Genomic DNA, 19,895 nt, shown 5'->3' on the forward strand with positions numbered 1-19,895 from the left:
GTGCTTAGCTCAAAGCTTAGTTTAAAGTAAATATCAAAGTTTAGTTCAAAGAAAATTTTTTTATATTCATGAGTCAGTAGTTTCGTGAAAAATAGCTCATATTTGAAATTATAAACGATAACATTATTCAGAAAATTTTAATATATATGCAAATGTATTTATTACTGTGTGTTTTTACGTATACATTAATCAATTCACTGGTACATCCGAAATTAACGTTTTGTGCCAAAACTGGTGAGAACAAATAAATTCGTATTTTACGTAAAAGTTTATCTATAAGGAATTTTTTGCGTCGCTGGTGACGAATCAAGGGTCAAAATTTCAAAATTTTAAATGGCGAATTTAATGTGGCGGACTAATTTTATTTCATTATGGAGAAGATCAAATTCGATATGTTCGCATTTTTCGAGTCTCTTATAATGAATCTATAGACAAAATTGCAAAATTTGCACAACTGGTAGATTCAATACGACGGTTTCTAGTGATTAACTTTGATATTCCATTATGGAAATATATCACACCACATTTTTTGGTCGCAGATAACGGATTAATTCAAGACATTCAAACTTGAACATATCGAATTTGAATCTTCTCTAATGGAATAACAAATATAATAATAGAATAACAAAATTAATTCATCATATTAAATCCGCCATTTTGAATTTTAAAATTTAGATCAAAAATTTGTCATCAGCGACCCGAAAAATGTGGGTGTATCAAGTTTCAATGCAAATCCGTTGAAAATTGGCAAAGTTATTCATAGTGGATATATATGGGCCATTACCAGTTATGGCACTTTTTTCTTTTGGCAATATATATGGGCAATATATATGGGCAATATATATGGCAATATGTATTACCAGTGAACTGTACATGTATTATACGTTAAAATAATATCCCTTTATCATTCAATTATATTCATTTGTAGGAATATTATACGGTATTTACCGCTTCCTTTTCTCATATAATAACTGACTTAGCCCAAGGCGACATTTCATTATACACGTGTCACGTTATACAAGCACAGGTATACGCGCGCACACACATGCCCTTACAATGGAATCATTATTATGAATACTATTATAGTCTTGTAGGATTTCTTGTTTCGTAAATGTGATATAATAATGAAAGAAGTAGAAGCTATACATCTCCGTTAAGCGTAGGTTGCTTTTGTACAAGATATTTACTCGTGCCATGCAATTCTGTCGACAAATCGAGAATATTTGAGCGCCAAGAGAAATGCCGGGATCCGATAATGAAAATGATATTTAAATTCTGGATTATTTTATTTCCCTTTTTTGTACCATCGAACAATGAACAATCGAATAATTATTAACTTATCGTGGATTCGTTTATTGATATAAAGTTGCAGTCTTGCATGAAAAAAGTGATAATCTTTTCAAAAAAATATCGATTGTTTAACGAAAGTAATATCAAACAAGATACATAATGTTTTTATAAATGATTTAAGAAATAAATATGAACAATTTATCTTCTTTATCTTTTATCTATAAAACTAGAAAACAAAAAGAATTAATTGAGAATTTATATTTTAATTTTTTAATCATATTTATTTCAATTTCTTTTTTTCAACTCAATTGAAATAAGAAATAACACATAACATAACATGAAATGTTTTCTCATAACATAACATGAAATGGTATATAAAGTATATTTTTCCATATACTATGTATATTCGATATCAAAGGATATCCTTGTCGAATATATACTTGTGTTTTGTTGATATACAATACGATACAAGTTTTTAGAAATAAAAAAAGCTATGTATAGACTTTCAATATTGAAAACTTTTAATCTTGAAGAAAAGCAGCGGTAAGAATAGTAACACGCGATTGGCTAACACCTGGACCAATGATGGGGGAAGCTGCGCCGCGGTTCGAGCGGTCGACTCACAAATTCACAAGTGCGAAACAGTCGACGCGTGACCTCTGAGATGTTCGTATGTCTTTCGGTCTTCCGAGAGGGTTTATGAAATAATTCTTTTCCAAAGAGCTTATTAATATATACATGATTCTTCTCGTATTCTTAATTTATATTGAGCGATTTATATCTGTCACTTTAAATTTAATTGCAAATTACAATCAATATTTCTTAAATCTTTAGTCTAATTTATTTCTTTCTACATGAATAATGTGATCTAGTAATAGAAATTGATATATTTTGAATTTATTTATTTCCAATTAAAACGCAGCGTTAATTATACGATTGTTTCTCTTTTTTTCTATGTCATTTATAATATTTAAATTTAAGATTGTTGTATGTTCGTAAAATACAAATATCTTTGATAAAGTAGTTATTTTATAATTATATAAAATATTATTTTAATTATTATTTTAAATAATTTTTAACGCGTTTTTCATAATTTTTAACGCGTTATTTATCAAAGAATAAATTAATAAAAAGTAATAAATTAGACAAAAATATAGAATATTAATAAAATGAATATATCATTTTATTGAAAATCATTTTTGTAGATTTAAATATGTTATATAAAGTTTTTATTATAATATCAATATAAATTTTGAAATTTATAGTTTTCAGTCGAAGTGTTTTGAAGACAGGAAGAACAGTTTGTGTTAGATCGGGACTGACTAATGCGAACATAAACTACTAAAGAAAGAGCAAAGAGCTTGGTAAGATCTCATTCAGCATAAAATTGCTATAAAATTATTATGATAAAATAATATTGAATTTTATTGCTTATTAAAAGTGTGATTTATGTGATATGTGTATATATTAAAAAAATCAAAATCAATCTCAAATTAATCTTAATATTATCGATCGTATATGTGTGTCTTTTAATGAAATATCATAATTTTTTATTTCAAATAAGCTCGAAAGTTAAAAGATATAACAATATTATAATTAATTATTATTAACTATTACTTTTTTATTTACACTTATTATTTATTTTCCTAAATAATTTTTTATAATTAATGTTTAAATTTATAACATTAATTTAATTTAAATTATTACAAGAAGTTTATTGCACACGCGCGCACGTGCACAAACACATACACAGAAAATATTAATAAATATTTATTGTTATATATATATATATATATATATATATATATATATAAAACATAAAGACGCAAACTAAAATCTTTTCACAAACAACAACTGTTGTCTTTCGCACGAAATTTCACATAAAAATACTAAAACATAAATAAAAATATTAAAAATTTGTAAGTCAAACCGCACACATTTGTAAACAAAATTTCTTCTCACAAAAAGATTTTTTTATTTTATTAAACTACAAGTTCAATTTAACGTACCAGCAGTAAAATTGTTGTAGAATTACAATTTCAAAATTAAAACAAAAACATACGACGTATGTGTAAGTGTGGCCAAAAACACTGTCTGTATAAAACACTGTCCATAGACAGTCTTTGAACTTATCGTTTGACAGAAAAATCTTATATGCAATTTAACCTAATAATATCAATAGTGAATGTGAATAATTGTCTTGATCATGACTCATGTTTTAATCATTTATCTTGAATATAAATTCGAGCTAAAGTAAATTAGGGATCCATTTCTATAGAAGAAATTTTAATCTCCATAATTCTTCATCGTTAAGTTTAATTTCGAAATCATGTTTATTAATCATCATGGTCTAGATACTCGCATATCTCTCTCGAGAATAATTTATCTTTAAGGTTCCAGAGCAATTCTTGTGTATTGCATTAATATAAAGTTCCGAAAACTAATATATATATATATATATAATACTAATAATTTTACATTTGAAATTAAACTTGTTCAGCACGTTAATACATTATTTAAATCTTCATGATTGCTAGCTAACATAGAGTTTGACTTTAAGAATAATAAATAAGATAATGATATAAATGTAATTAAATTAAATTAAATTAAATATATAGATTATATTTAACAACTATGACTTTTTCTCTAAATAGTTACATATACAATCAAAATAAAGTGTTAAATAAATTACTTATTCATAAATTATATTATGTATATTATGTTTCTTTATAATTTCTTTATTTTATAAAAGATTTTTTTTATTTAATTTCCAAAATATTATAGATTTTTCTTTAATAGATATGTAATTTTAGATAAATTAATTAAAAAGATATTAAAAATATTGAATTCACAATTCATGATTATTTTATAGAAAGTATAAATAAATTATATCAGTAAATAATATTATAAAATAAATAAAATAATAAGTAAAATAAATTATATCAATATTTTTTATAAAAGTATAAATTTTATAAAAGTATAAATAAATTATATCAATAAATAAATTATATCAATATTTTTTATCTTTAGATCTTTTATGAAAACAATATCACCCGATTCTTGATTCTTTTGCATTTATCATTCGTCATTACATCGGAATTAGTACGCTTATTGTTATTCAAGCTATATTTCATTATTTGGATAATATCTAACAGGGAAACATAGCCAATTGCAACTAAATTTCGTCGTTATCAACTTTGTACAGATAATGGAGATAATAAAATTATAAACAATACATTTATGTGATTAAAGTCAAACCACTTTGTTAACTAGAATTCTGATTAATTGTATTTAATTAAAAATTCCTGACATACGTATATGTATATTGTGCGTGTGTGTGTATAAAATTATTTGAATTAAAGATATATATATATATATATATATATATATATATATATATATATATATCTATCTTTAATTCAAACATTTTTTTTAGCTATTCTTTTATTCTCTTTGATGCTTTTGTGGCAATAGATTAAGCGCATTAAATTAAAAATTGTTATAAAAGAAGATAAAAAACTATTTTTATTAATGCGGTTTATTAGTTGTAAGTCTTGACTTACAATTAACTAAATTTTATTAAATTCGCAATTATATTAAATTTTGTAAATAGATAAATACATATTAAATTATAGTGCAAAGATTAAAATAAAATATAATATGAATGAATAAATAAAATACTTAATTTGAATATATATAATAGTTTTATGTGCTGATTAGTAAGCTATTATTTCTGATACTCTCTTGATTGCTGACGTCATACAAAATAATAAGATCATGACAGATTTTTGGGACAGCATTCAAATCTTTCAAGCTACTTTATTGGAGAAAGTGTTAATTCTCGGCTTGACCTCTTTCACTTGAAAGCTCAATAGGACCATTGCATATTGATATGCTGACATGGACAGTAACTAGCTTTCGTACGTGTTTAATATGTGAATAAATTATTATATATTTCTAAACTTAGCTTAAAATAATACATTGATAGCTTTATTATTTTTATAAAATAATAATTATTGTAAAGAAAAATTATATTTTGGAATAGTGTTTACTTAAATATTTTAAATATATTAAGATCGGATAAAACATTATTTGCTAATTTAACAGACGTTGTTTTAACGGATTTTGTTATTTAATAAATTAATAAAATATGAAACATGAATTTAAAATTGTAAAAAATTGTTAAATATATACGTAACTAAATTTTTACATGTATGTACTAATGTACTATAGTCGTATAGAAATGTGATAATATAAATACGTGGAAAAAAGGTGAAACGATGAATAGATCCAGAAAAAATAAACACATTTTTTTATTGAATTGAATAGAAGATTTTATTGAATAAAAGGGAAAATCAAACGTCATATTAAAACATAATTTATAATTTATAACTTATTTATCTATTTTTTCATTTAGAAAGAAACGGTAAGAAAAATAAAGCGAAAAAACCGAAATCGGAGATGGAAGAATTTATTTACAGAATACTACATGTTTATGTTGAGTACATGGCAAATACTGGAATAAGAGTAAGATACTGAGCGAAAATGAATTGTTAGAAGAAAAATGGATTTGGATGCCCACGGCAACAACACCCAAGAATTCTGTGATATTCAGTACAAACATTTTGTTGCACCATATGGAGGTATGATCCTTGAAATTGCATTATTTTTTTCGTCTCAATAACATAATCCATTTATACACTGTTCTTTTCCTTTTGTCAAAAAACAAATGTTGATTGCTTTAATTTTTATACTTCTATTTTTAAAGTAAAATTTCATAAAATATCTGTGTACTTATAACAAAATCTATTTTCTTACGAAACGAAAAAAGATTTCTAACAAAATCATCATTTTAGTTTTATCAGATCTAAAATAATTACAATATCAATTACAATAATTACAATATCAAATATTTTCTTCCATAGAAAATTCAAGGTAATAATAAAATTCAAATGATAAACAAATAAAAAGTAATTTCCTACAAAATGTATATTTTTTTAGAAATAGAAAAATTATGCAGAATGTTGGCAACAACTACAGAGCAATAATTTTTAAAAATTATAATGTAATTTTAATAATTTTAATAATTTTTATTTAACCAATTTTTAAACACAGTTTTTAAACACAATTTTACATTCTGTAATGATTAATTTTTAATTAAATTTAACTTTTATTTAATTAATTAACTTTTATTTAATTAAAATTTAAATAAATAATATAAGAATCATATTAAAGAAAAAATTATTATTTTATTTTCTGATAATGAACGTATAATAATATCCCGAAATAAAAGAAGCTTAACATGAATTTCAACATTGATTCATCTTAATGTTAGGAAAGAAGGAGATAACACACATATTTCTTTATTCCTTTTCTGTTTTACAGAATTCTGGTGCAATCCAGTATGGGATTCGTACCTCTGTTGGCCGCCAACAAAAGCTTCTACCACAGCGAAACAACGATGCCCTTTTGTGGACGGATTCGATACGATTAGTAAGTATATACGCATTTAAAATGGCTCTTAGATCTCTCTTTCTATGTGATATCTCTCTCTTCCTCTTTCCTTCTCTCTATATTTTATATATATACTTAATTTATTAAAAAAATTACAACAACAATTACAACAATTATAAATTATAATATTCACACTTATTTATGGAAATTTCAAGATGTATTTTGTAGAGTATTTATGTTAAAGATGATTTTCTCTGAAACTGAATAAAAATTGTTGTAATTATGTATACATTAGTATATAAAATTTAAAATTGAATATATAATATTATAAGGACAATTTGCAGAAGAAAAAAGAAATTAGCACAAATTCTCTCTCTCTCTCTCTCTCTCTCTATATATATATATATATATATATATATATATATATATATATATATATCATTATTTTTATTCGTATCTTAAAATTTCCTCCACGACTTTTATTCTCAATCTTGTAATTAAAAGATTATAAAAGAGTTTATTTACCTGATAATTATTAATTAAAAAGCATTACTAAATTTTTTATTTACACATATTTTATTTATACATGTATCTTGTTTTTTAGAAATTATCTAAAAATTATTAAAATATATAGTTATTTACAACGCGTTTATTTCCCAATAATAGCTTTAGTATTATTTTAATATGTTTAATTCTTTTATTTTTATGAAAAGTTGTATATGTAAAAATAGAATCATTATTATAACATTTTAAAAATATTGATAATGTTGAAAAGAAATTTTGTTTTAAATTACTCATTCTTTAAAAACGATTATTTAAGAACATGCAATAAATTAAATAATTAAAATACGGGATAAAAATAAAATTTCAATTGATATTTCTGAGAAAATTAACATGTTTTTTCAAATATTTTGTTAATCGGGAATTAATATTAGTTTTTAATATTATCAGTTTCCAATATCATATATAAATATTCGGTAAGTCAAATGAAAAATTCCAAAGATAAATTTCCTAGAAAGAAATTCCTAAATTTAGTTAATTTTTTAAGATCTGCAATATTAAGATTTTAAAGACTAAATATTTATATTACTTTTCGCAAACATCTTTTGTTACAAGTTTAATAGAAGCGCATTATTTGAAAACTTTGAAAGTAAGAGAGTCCAAGATGAATCTCAACAATACTTCCTCTTTAATATGAAATTACAATATATGAAATATAATATCGTTTTCGTGCTTAAAATAAATTGTAATCATAATCTTGAAATAGTTATTAACAAATTTAAATTATTATAAACTCAACACATCAATATTTTGCATTAAAAATTATAAATAAGATGTATATATATATATATATATACATATAGATATATATATATATATATATATATTATATTATATTTATATATTTGTATTCTTTATATAATCAATTTTTATTGTACTGTAATCAGGTTGTGCTTATTGGAAATAAGATATATATGAAAGAAACAATACGATATTTTATACTAGCCGGTTCTGGTTTCTCTATTCATAATACGGCATTATAAATGTAAGAAGTTTAAGATTTCGCTGTAATTTAAGATTATTAATTTGAAATGGAATTATAAAAATTGCGATCTATTTTAGTACATGTAAAATTAATTTTTAAAAATAACGAATTCTCTTTATTTCAAAAATGTCACAGATCTATATTCTTGTTAAGCCGTTTATCGTGCGAAAATTTTTCAAGAGTTTTTAAGAATTTATATTGTTTTAAAATATGATATATATATTTAAAAAAAGATAGATACATTTAGATATATTTAAAAGAAATTATAACAGAAATACTTTTTCCTACAACGTTTATTTTATAAGTTTATCTATCGATTTATTTATTTATTCGGTAGAAATATGTAGAATAAACAGCGACTTGTAAACTTCAATAAATATTATTATATTTGAAATATTATTATTATTATTTATTATTGAAATTTATTAGCGAGAAGGCAAACAAATTTATAAAGATAGTTAGAAAAGAAGACATTTCACAGCGTTTTAATTCGAAATATTTAATATTGTACGTGATTGAATTCAAGATATATATATATATATATATATATATATATATATATAAATATTGCTATCGAGCAAAATAATGAACTGCAAAGAGAATCTTGTCTCGGGACTTTAATACGTAAAACATTTTTCTCGTCAAGTGTTCCTCGAGCCATTATGCGGTGCTTTGTAGACTATATATAAATGCATCATAAGATCAGTCAGTATTAGCATCGTTTTCTTTTCTTATTGCGAATAAAGCATATCTATGTAACTTTCGCTGATTCTTTGCTTTTTTCGTCTATAAAAAACCGAATTTAATAAGTAATAACGATAAAAGAAAATTATAAATAATTTGATGTTTTTAAAGTTCTAAAATGTGATTTTTTTCAGGAAATTCTTGTAGTAAATCACGTATGATGAAAGAAATTTATTTCAATCTTCTGGATATTTTAGAGGTACAAGGTGAAACTTTAGATTTCACAAGGGAAAGCTCGAGTGTAACGGGGGATGAAATTCGAATTATCGATTCGGTGAAATGTCGTGTATAGTCAACTCGAAGGGAATTTTAAAAGACGATTTGTCTCTTATAGCAGTATGATATAACACTATTCCATTATGTCGTTTCACATGCAACATGTTGGGTGGTATAGGTGTACCAAAGACTGCAGTTCGTCCTTCAATTTTCCGAGCTTAAAAGAAATCTTTAAGACGATAGCATGCTACGCTAGATTCTCCTCTAGATTTCACTCTCTTTTATCTCTCGAGATACTCATTGAATGCACCATTTCTCATTTACGATATAATATACATTTCTTATCATATAAAATATATATATATATATATATATATATATATATTTAATATTATTATAACAAGATAATAGAAAAGAAATAATAAAATTGAATAAAAAAGTTCCTTTGTCGATGAAGCAAAAGTGCGAAGGTACAAAGCGATATTTAGTTCTCGATTCTTCAATATGTATTTTGTCTCTTTTCAGAATCCGTGGAGAAGAAATGCGGTTACAATGGACGTTGGGAGTCGCAGAATGGCACAAGTACAAACGAGGATTCATTCATTGGTTGGGCGAACTACACTACTTGCTTAACGCCAGAAATGCTGTGGCTTCACTATAGAGTCTTCAACAATAATCTCGAGGGAGAGGTAAGGATCATCCAGGTATTGTAACTGACAGACAATATACGAATTTCTGTGATTAAGCCAAACTTGGATATAGTCATACACGATATAGATTCTCAACAAAAATATTTTTTTTACAAACAGACACTTATGCATTATAAATGTAGATAATTATAAATATCATGTAATTATAAATAATTGCTTTCTAAATATAAATATCTCATATTTGATTAGTTACAAATAGTTATATGATATTTAATTATCTATATTAGCTAATTAAATATCATGTAATTGTAAATAATTATATTGCACGTATAGATATATCTGGTATTTAATTAGTTAGAACTCTTACAATTAATAAATTCATTGATTATGTAATCAATCAATGAACAATATATAAGAATCTAACGTTAAGAAAAATGTTCGCTATAAAATAGATGCAAAATATAGATTAAGCACAAATATCTTAAATAAATAAAAAGCATTTTTAAGTACTTAGAGTATAAAGATATGATGACTTAGTTTTTGCGCGCTCTCTCTCTCTCTCTCTCTTTTTCTTTCTTTCTTTCTCTGAGATAATTTCTCGTTATATTAAAAAATTCAGTGAATATTTCCTGCGAGAAATTTCACAGTATATCGATGAAATACGAACTTTTCTTTATATCGAAATACAAATACATATATAAACTTTATTTCACTTTTTTTCAGATGATAATGGATATAGCCGAGAAGACTCGTACCCTGGAGTTTGTTGGCCTTAGTATTTCCCTGGTGGCTTTGCTTGCTTCCTTACTGATTTTCTGTCGATTTAGGTGAGTTTTTAAAAAAAAAATCAATTTTTCGCTCATGAGATTTCGAGTTAAGTTGCAATCGTTTTATCGCACATTTGTCTAACGATCTTTCTCTGAGATAAATACCAGTACATTAACTTAACTTAACTTAATTTAATTTTTGACACAGTAAAATTTATCAGCGAATTTTCACTTACGACAAAGTTTAATCGTTTCTTTGAAAAAGCAGTAATAATTTGCACAAAATATGTATCCAATCTCATTCATTATTGATATACATCTCATTATTAATATACATCTCATTATTGATATACATCTAATTATCCTCTCCTCTTAAATATGGAAAATATAATTGTAAATATTTTTCTGAAAGAATATATTGGGTTTTTAATTTATTCAAACTAAAATATATATTTGCATGTGTGTATGTTTATAATTTATCATTTATCATATTAATTAATTCCAATAAATAATCTAGACTCATATACGTAGGTCGTTTGATAAGTTTGGTAAATTTTCGTGAAATTGCGTCACAATCCATTTGGTGACGCCTCATCAGCCTACTTTTCCGAAGGTATTAAAAAATTGGAAATTTGATGGACTAAGTGTATAGACCTCGATGGAGACTATATTAAGAAATTACATAAATTTTTTCAAAAATAACGTGTTTTATTTTTTACCAAACTTATCAAACGATCCTCGTATAATTGTATATTTATATATATATATATATATATATATATATATATATATTCATACATTTATATATATATATATATATATATATATATGTGCTATGGTAAAATAACATAGGAGAGTTAATTCAATGAAATGTAATTACGTAAGTGCATTTGACACAAAGACTGAATATTAATTTGCATAAATTACACGATTAAAGGAATAAGGTCAAAACTATTTACGTTGATGACATTTCATAGGTCGTTACGCAATACAAGGACCAGGATTCACAAAAATCTCTTTGTTGCCATGGTTGTGCAAGTGCTAATCAGGTTAATGCTATACATAGACCTCGCGATCTTTCGAAGGAAACCGCATGGCGTACAACGAGGAATAGGAAATACCGTAAGATGAGATTATTTCACTAATTCTTAAAGGAAAGAAGGAAATTTATTTTTGCGATATTTTCTTTATAGGGATATGAAATTATGAAATATTTTTATATATTTTTTGCTATCCACTATTTTCCAATAACAACAAATAATTAGAAACTAACAACAAGTAATTAGAAGAACAATTTTCGTATAATTATGTCCTTCGACGGAATAATTTTCTTTACGAAGCGCGAATCGAGGATATAATTTCATCAAAACGATAAATCGTTCCACATCAAAGCATACTATCGAGTACTTGATGTCGCTTCTTTTCATAACAAACGAACAGATTGCGCGATTTATTCTTCGCTCTCTTGTGAAAAGCAGATTTATTTATTTTTTTTCTCAGCCAGTACTATGCGAAGCCACTTACGTGCTGTTGGAATACGTCAAAACCGCGATGTTTATGTGGATGTTCATAGAGGGTCTGTTTCTGCACAACATAGTGACTGGTAAGTAGCTGCATTTACGTTTTCTCTATGGACGGTGCTTTAAAGCTTCTTTAAAAATATAAATAGCTTGGAAAAAGAACCTTAAATTAAATGAGACTGCTGGAACTACAATACACACGTTGAAATTATTATGGTTTTTACAAATTTTATATTCACAATAATAAAAAAATTAAAATAAAATTGTTGATTAAATAATATATATTTTTACAAAATCTTATACTTAATTTAAATTTGATTATTGTTATGTTATTGTGTATCGATCATTACGATTTTAGTGACGATTTTCCAAGAGGCATCTTATTATCGAATATATCGCTTCATTGGATGGGGATGTCCAGTGTTAATGACCTTGGTTTGGGCTACCATTATGGCATTTTATTATCATCCAAAATCAAAGTGTGTTGATTACTTGATTATTAAAAGTACGCAAGGTCAAATATGTACCATCACTATTGAATTAATTATGATTAATCATTGAATAATATATATTAACAGAAATTGTACTAAAACTTTTTTCTAAATTTTTTTACCTTTATATAACAAGTCTTAAAATTAATATCAGTCTTAAAATTAAAATTGAATAAAACTTTAGAAATGAATTAAAGGATACGATTTTATTATCTATATATCATTCCGAATTACTTTGCGAATAATTTATTTTTAATCGTTGATTACTTAAAAATTATTGATGTTTATTTAAAATAATTCTAAAAAAATATATTCTATTTTAATTAAAAAAACAACGATTAATATTTGTAACAATTAATTCAATGGTGATGGAACATTCTGTAGGCAAAAATGTAACATATCGAAATATTAGATTTCCCAGGTGCTGGTCAGGATATAACTTGTCATCTTATTTTTGGATCCTTGAAGGGCCCAGATTTGCGGTCATATTGGTGAATATTTTACTTTTTTTTAATCTTTTAAAATATTAATTTTTAATTTTTTCATGAATATTTCACGTGAAATGTTAACAAAATAATTTAAAAGGAAAATAAAATCCACAATTTTTACTTGATGTTATATCACATTCACGTACATCTATGTGCATATATATATATATATATATATATATATATATATATATATATATATAAACACATAGATTTATAAGTAATTATTTCAACATCAATTACATTTGTTAATCTTAATGTGAAAAATAATAAAATTGTAATATGTGCAATATTTAAAATAATATTGTATTTATTTCTGTTTTCTTTTAGCTTAATTTCTTGTTTTTGCTGAATATCATAAGAGTGCTCGTAGTGAAGTTGCGGCAAAGTCACACAAGCGAAATTGAACAAGTTCTGTAAGTGAATAAATATGTAAAAATTTAATATTTTTGGAGGATCATAAAGACGAGTTTACAGAGTCTTTTTAATCTTGAAAGTTTTAATTTTTCGCATTATTGTCCTTGATTAATTGATTTTGCCTTAATAATATGAGTTTAATTATTGCATTATTCGAAATATTAAATAAATATCTAAGAAAAACTAAATACTTTGTTCACATTATCCACTCGTTCTTTATTATTCCATTATTAAAATAAACAGATATTTTTGTATTTAAAGGATAATATAATATTCAATATTTGTAGTATTTGAATATACTATTAAAGTAAAGATATTTCAATATTACATATTTGAAAAGTCAGTTCAAACCATAAGGATCTTCGTTCTACATCATAAATACGATACCTGTCGACATCGTTTGCTCTCAAAACATTTTTATTGTGGAAAAGCATTTTTATAGTGTGGAAAATACACATTACACGTTTTCTCAAACAGAAATTCAAATATGAAATTTAAAAGAGAAAGAACGTGAAAGAAATTGCCAGAATATTGATTTTTCAATATTCGCGCGCGCGTAAAGTGCTTGTTGGAAGTTTGTTATTTGCTATTGAAAAAATTTTAATTAAACGTATCCAATGTATTGCTCATTCTTTATCCGTGAAGAAATTTATGTGATTTATTATTATTGGTTTGCATTTTACTATGCAACAAACAATCATTATTAATACTGAAAGCCATAAATTCTTTTATTGTTTACAGGAAAGCCGTAAAAGCAGCCGTCGTACTTCTACCATTATTAGGCATCACTAATATTCTCTTTATAATTGATGCCCCATTGGATAATGTAAACAGATTCGCGGTGTGGTCATACTCAACGCATTTTTTGCGATCATTTCAGGGCCTCTTCATTGCAACCCTTTATTGCTTCCTCAATGGCGAGGTGAGCGAAAAATTCGGCATTTGAAAACATCACATTAGTTTTTTTAAGTTCTATCATTTTTCGGAAATGCTTAAAAATATAATTATAAGTTATATTTTTCATGAATAAAAAATAGCAGAAAAATTGATAAAAAAATTGAATCTAAGACATCCTATAAAAACATCTGAATTTTTATAGTAAAAATCTAAAAAAAAGAATATATATATATATATATACAATAAAAATTATATATATAATAAATATTATATATATGTATATAGGTATTATTCAAAATTATTTTATTAGATTTCATGAAGATTTATTTATTTTTTATTTATATTTTTTTATACAGGTAAGACTCGTTTTGAATAAAACTATCGCCGCTTATCTTTCCTCGAGAGGAGGTGATATGCAGAATAAAAGACAGTCGCCCTTTAACAGTTGTCAGCCGCCTCAAATAACTTCGATGGGTAAGTGTGAAAAAATTAATATAATACTATTTTTAGCACGAATATTTTGATATACACACAATATACAATATAATATCTAAAAAAAATTTGCATAGTAAATGGTTTCCTCTTCAACGAGAATCATGTCGAGCTCTTTTAAAGTTGATATCACTACATACTTTACTATCGAAAAAATATTTTTATCAAAATGTCGTTTATAGAGAATAAACAAAAATAGTGCATGAGAAGACGTACAACGGATTCGTTCCGGATTAACTGAAGATTTATTATCTATTCATCTACTATAATGGTTCTTACAAGATTTAATTTTATATATGTATTTTATATATGTATTCTGATAGAGAGAGATTTACTTAAATCCTTAACAATATTTTAAGAGATATTATTGAAAAACAAGAAATCGCTCTTTATAATTCACATATATTATAATGTGTACCTGCTCTTTTCATTAATTTTCATTAATTTTAATTGTAAAGTAGAGCAGCATTTGTATCAATGAAAACCAGCATACGTTAAAGTGCAATAATCATGCAGTAATGCAATTGCATATGTAATGATTACACATAATAACAATTGCAAATGTATGGTTATTTGATATATCTCATTAATGATTAATGAAGTAACTACACTCTATAGGCAAATAGCATTACAAATTGATAATCTATAAATTCGATACCCGCGTACAAGAATTGATATACATACTTATTGAAAAAAATTTCTTAAGCATATTATTGATCAATCAGTGGCATTAATTTATTATTAAGTTGCAAGTCTAAGGCAACGTCACTACTGCGATTCTTATCGTAAAAATGAGCGATATTTGAAATTTTATTAGAAAAAGAATTTTTATTGTCTTTCTTAGAGAATTAACAATTTTTTAAAAAACGTTACAAATAATAGTTATTAGTACACGTTTAATTTTTCTGTGAAATTCGATCAAAGCAACATCAGTTAACATTATGTTAATTTTGCTTAATTTCTGAAAAATTGCTTCTTCTCACACCATATTACGTTCTTACATTAATGGTTAATTGATGGACTAGATATCAAAATCAATCAATATCCGACCAATATAATGTCATATTGTTATGTGTAATATTGTCACATCATGAATTAAAATCTTTTCTTGTTATTATTAATACGTACAAAATTCACATACTGGCGATTAATTTTTTACTGCAAACTTCTTCGCGTGTAAAACAAAAAGCATAAATGATATATAAATTTTATTGTCTAGAAATTTCATTGTCAAAGATTAACTCTATTAGTATTTTCTACGAATATTTGTATACATTAATCGAACAGTCGAACGACAACATAAGAGTCAAGATTGATTCGTGAAACATACATGTACCATAGTGAACGAGATAGAGGAAGAAGAGGTGAAGTCCACCGGATTAGTAAACCTGTGTTGTCGTGGTGAGAACATCCTACCGGATCGATCTGTCGAGTGAGTAATAATAATGATAAGAGAAATTTATTTATTGTCATCAATCTATCATTTAAATTTTTCGCTTTTTAAGCCTTTAAACATGCATGTAATTGCATTCTTGACACATTTCTTAAAGACAATTTTACATCGTTCTACATTGTGTTATAGAACAAGGACAAAGAGAAGAGAAGATTGAATGCGCATTTTCTTGAGGTATTTAGTTCTTGTCGCATTTGGCTACTTCGTTGTATCTTTTCACTGATCTTTTTCGTGTGATATTTTTATCAGTATCTACGTAATACTAATATTTTATAATTCTAGCAATGTCTTAGTTATTTTTTATTTGTATTTTTTTATATATTAATATCTTCGATTTTTATGTATATCGCGGAATAAATGTTATCGATAAGTAAATTACGGCTTATATAAAAACTTTGTCGAATTATGTTTACCACTATTTTAAATAATTAACAGAATATTTATCGAAATTATATTTTATCGAAATTAATGTCTTTTTTGCATTATATTTTCTTGTTTATATAATAGAACATTGCAACATTATTTCAGAATTACAAGCTGCATGCGCATATTGGAATATATCTAAATCCTTTTTGTATTTTCAAATAATTTTTCTATTGGACTGGTTGGAAATTGTACATTATTTATATAATTTAAAACAAAAATAATGTATTATGAGCAGGCATATGTGATATAAGCATGTAATAAATACATAAAAAGTTGTATTTTATATAAAAGCATCGCTTATATATTTAAATAATATTTTTAATTATAAAAAAACGCGATAAATCACAATAAGTATCTTTTAGTAAAACTGAAATTTAAGATGATAAAGCTAAGATTTGCACATTAAAATTATTATTTACTTAATTCCATGTTAGATTTGCGTGAGAGATGAAAGGATTTCTAATTGACAAGTAGACATTCAAGCGTATGTATAACAAATTTGTCTTTCGAATTATATCTCGCAAACGATAATGCACCGGTGCAGAAAATAATAAGAGAAAATGTATTACAATTTTCGAGATTACATCCGGTAGAAACTTTTGACATTTTTGATTATCTTCAGTTTTACCTTCGCTTAATTCTTTTTCACAAAGTAACAGATCTAATTTATCTGAAGCATTACACAAATAAATTACTTTATGTTACTAAGTTTATTAAAATTATTTACGTCTGATCGAGATCGAAATAATGAAATTTATTTATGAATTATTAATTTTAGTAAAATTATTTTGTGTGATTGATTAATTAATTGATTAATTGATTTTAAAAATTATTTTCGAGAATTCATTAATTCTTTACTTTTTTTAAAAGCCGACAAAACTATTAACTTTTTAATTTGTAATACATAAAACTAAATAAAATTAAAATTATTCACATTCACGTTGCAAATTTATTTAATTCTAGTCGCAAATCTAGTTGCAAATTTATTTTATTCTAGTCGGATAATCTGGGTATTTCTGTATAGAATCGTTGTGCTACGTTTCAGGACGATCATCTAGCAATTATGCGAATTCCTAAGCGTCCTCGCAATAAAATAATTCCCTGAATTGTGGAGCTGCTGATGTTATGTTCGGATTTCCAGTTCGAAGAAAATGGGGTTTCACACAGATCAATGCGCATCACATCGCAATGATTTATTTTCTTAAACATTTATTTATAGGAAAGAAAGCTTGACAACAAATTATTTAACAAATAATGGAATTTCCCATTTTTCAGAATAAAGAAACGCAGAAAGCTTAATTAAATTATATAATTTATCATCAAAAAGAGAGAAAATCAATAGTTTTTTTAAATTTGTATACCAAACATATTTTATATAAATGTTTGATTTAATTATTTTCAGATCAAAAATGATATAAGATATATCTTCTCGATCATGAAAAAGAACGTTTTTCGTTTTTTGAACAGAAAAATTGGTTGTCAAGGATTATAGAATTCATGGAAATTTCGCTAATAGCGAGAGATTTTCTCTATGTTCAGTGCTGACATATCTTAACTTTATCCGATTAAAATTGCCCATTCATTATCTAGCAGAAAGCTTACTCTTTAACATTTGTAATTAGCACGTAGATTATATATTTAAATGTGTATATGTGTAAACGACTGAATGATGAAATTTAAAGGTCGTAATTAAAAGTTCCGCATAAAGTGTTGTATGAAATGTAACTTTAAAAATTCTCGCTTATATATTTAAAATTAATCGAGAAAGCTTGTATAAAATTGTTTTAAAAATTTACTTTGGAATATACATTTTACATATATTTTGTATAACATGCAAATGCTGTCTTTATAATAATCTTAATTATATTTTATACAATCAATTAGTTCAGATTATACTTTTAATAAAATTTTGCCAGTAGCATTGCTGAAAGCGTAAACAGTTGAAAAATATTACAGTTACAGTTGAAAAATATTACTTTTATTGAAAAAATTTTATATTTTTTTGTAGACAAATTTTTTAGCAAATAAATAAACAAACTGCAATCAAGATCACGTATATATGTTGTAAGTTGTTTAAAATGATACAAAAATATTATAGAACTAATTATATATCTCAATTTTATCAATTGTTGATGATAAATAAATACAAAAATGATTAAATGGAAAAAGCTGTTTCCATTTTCACATTTGATATTAAAAATTAAATATGTGATCTAAAAGTCTTAAATCTTCTCCGTTGTACAGTTTATAATTTATTAAATGTGTTATTATATATAGGGTAAAACAATGTGTAATATGTCCCACATTTACATTTTAATCGATATAAAGTATACTTATAATAAATTTTATTATAGTTTATACATATTATACATATTATAGTTTATACATATTATAGTTTATACATTTTATTATAGTCAAAATTTATAAAAATTTACTAGTATTACAATTAATTGCATCAATTTTTAATTTTTTTCGTATATGTTTAATCCAAATTCTGAAATTTTTCTAGAGAAAATTTCTCTTTCACTGTTTTCAAATGTATCAATATTTTAAATACTGTAAATCTCGTTTAGTTTTATTGATATCCATTTGTAGTATTTTGATTTTGCTATTTCTACTAATGGTCTTTTCGTTCCATTTTTTTTGTTCTTCTTTTATATGTTTTGCTTATCGTTTGTCAAAAAGAAATGAAAATATAGATATTAGAGAGACATATTATTCCTATGATCAATAGAGTATATTTTTGCATTTTTAAAGAAAAATATATCTTCATACGTATCAAACAGAAAAAAATATTTATATACAATTTATCACTCGTTTATTTTATAGATTATATTTTCAGATATACAGTGAGAACATGTATAAATATAGTGACAATTACTTTTATGGAATGAAAAATATAAAAAAATTTACTAATAAATTTTATTTAAAAAAACTATTTCAAAAATTATTGATTTAATAATTTCTTTTATTTAAAATTGCGCTCACAGAGCAATTTTGTGCAGTTTCCCGATTGTTTGTATATTACCAACTATCGATTTCCG

The 19,895-nt window shown here is 24.7% G+C and overlaps 1 protein-coding gene across 1 annotated transcript; it reads left to right on the top strand.

Moving 5' to 3' along the window:
- Positions 1–1,941: 1,941 nt before the first annotated feature.
- Positions 1,942–18,094, top strand: LOC105252917 (PDF receptor). The gene is made up of 16 exons (XM_025414635.1): positions 1,942–1,956; positions 2,556–2,654; positions 5,708–5,933; positions 6,676–6,783; positions 9,776–9,939; positions 10,624–10,727; positions 11,645–11,789; positions 12,168–12,270; positions 12,546–12,666; positions 13,091–13,169; positions 13,497–13,582; positions 14,325–14,505; positions 14,837–14,954; positions 16,314–16,404; positions 16,555–16,599; positions 17,897–18,094. Exons 3-15 carry the CDS (start codon positions 5,855–5,857, stop codon positions 16,580–16,582), a joined length of 1,407 nt encoding a protein of 468 aa, XP_025270420.1. The 5' UTR covers positions 1,942–1,956; positions 2,556–2,654; positions 5,708–5,854; the 3' UTR covers positions 16,583–16,599; positions 17,897–18,094.
- Positions 18,095–19,895: the final 1,801 nt, after the last annotated feature.

This window comes from Camponotus floridanus, unplaced genomic scaffold, assembly GCF_003227725.1.
Source record: "Camponotus floridanus strain SB8 unplaced genomic scaffold, Cflo_v7.5 scaffold86, whole genome shotgun sequence".
In the NCBI taxonomy this organism is placed as follows: Eukaryota; Metazoa; Arthropoda; class Insecta; order Hymenoptera; family Formicidae; genus Camponotus; species Camponotus floridanus.

Bases quoted from the DNA above. Each gene is read 5' to 3' on its own strand.
- LOC105252917 (XM_025414635.1), top strand. From the start codon at position 5,855: ATGGATTTGGATGCCCACGGCAACAACACCCAAGAATTCTGTGATATT. The intron at 6,784-9,775 runs GTAAGTATATAC...GTCTCTTTTCAG, and splicing joins GGACGGATTCGATACGATTA to AATCCGTGGAGAAGAAATGC. The intron at 16,405-16,554 runs GTGAGTAATAAT...ATTGTGTTATAG, and splicing joins CTACCGGATCGATCTGTCGA to AACAAGGACAAAGAGAAGAG.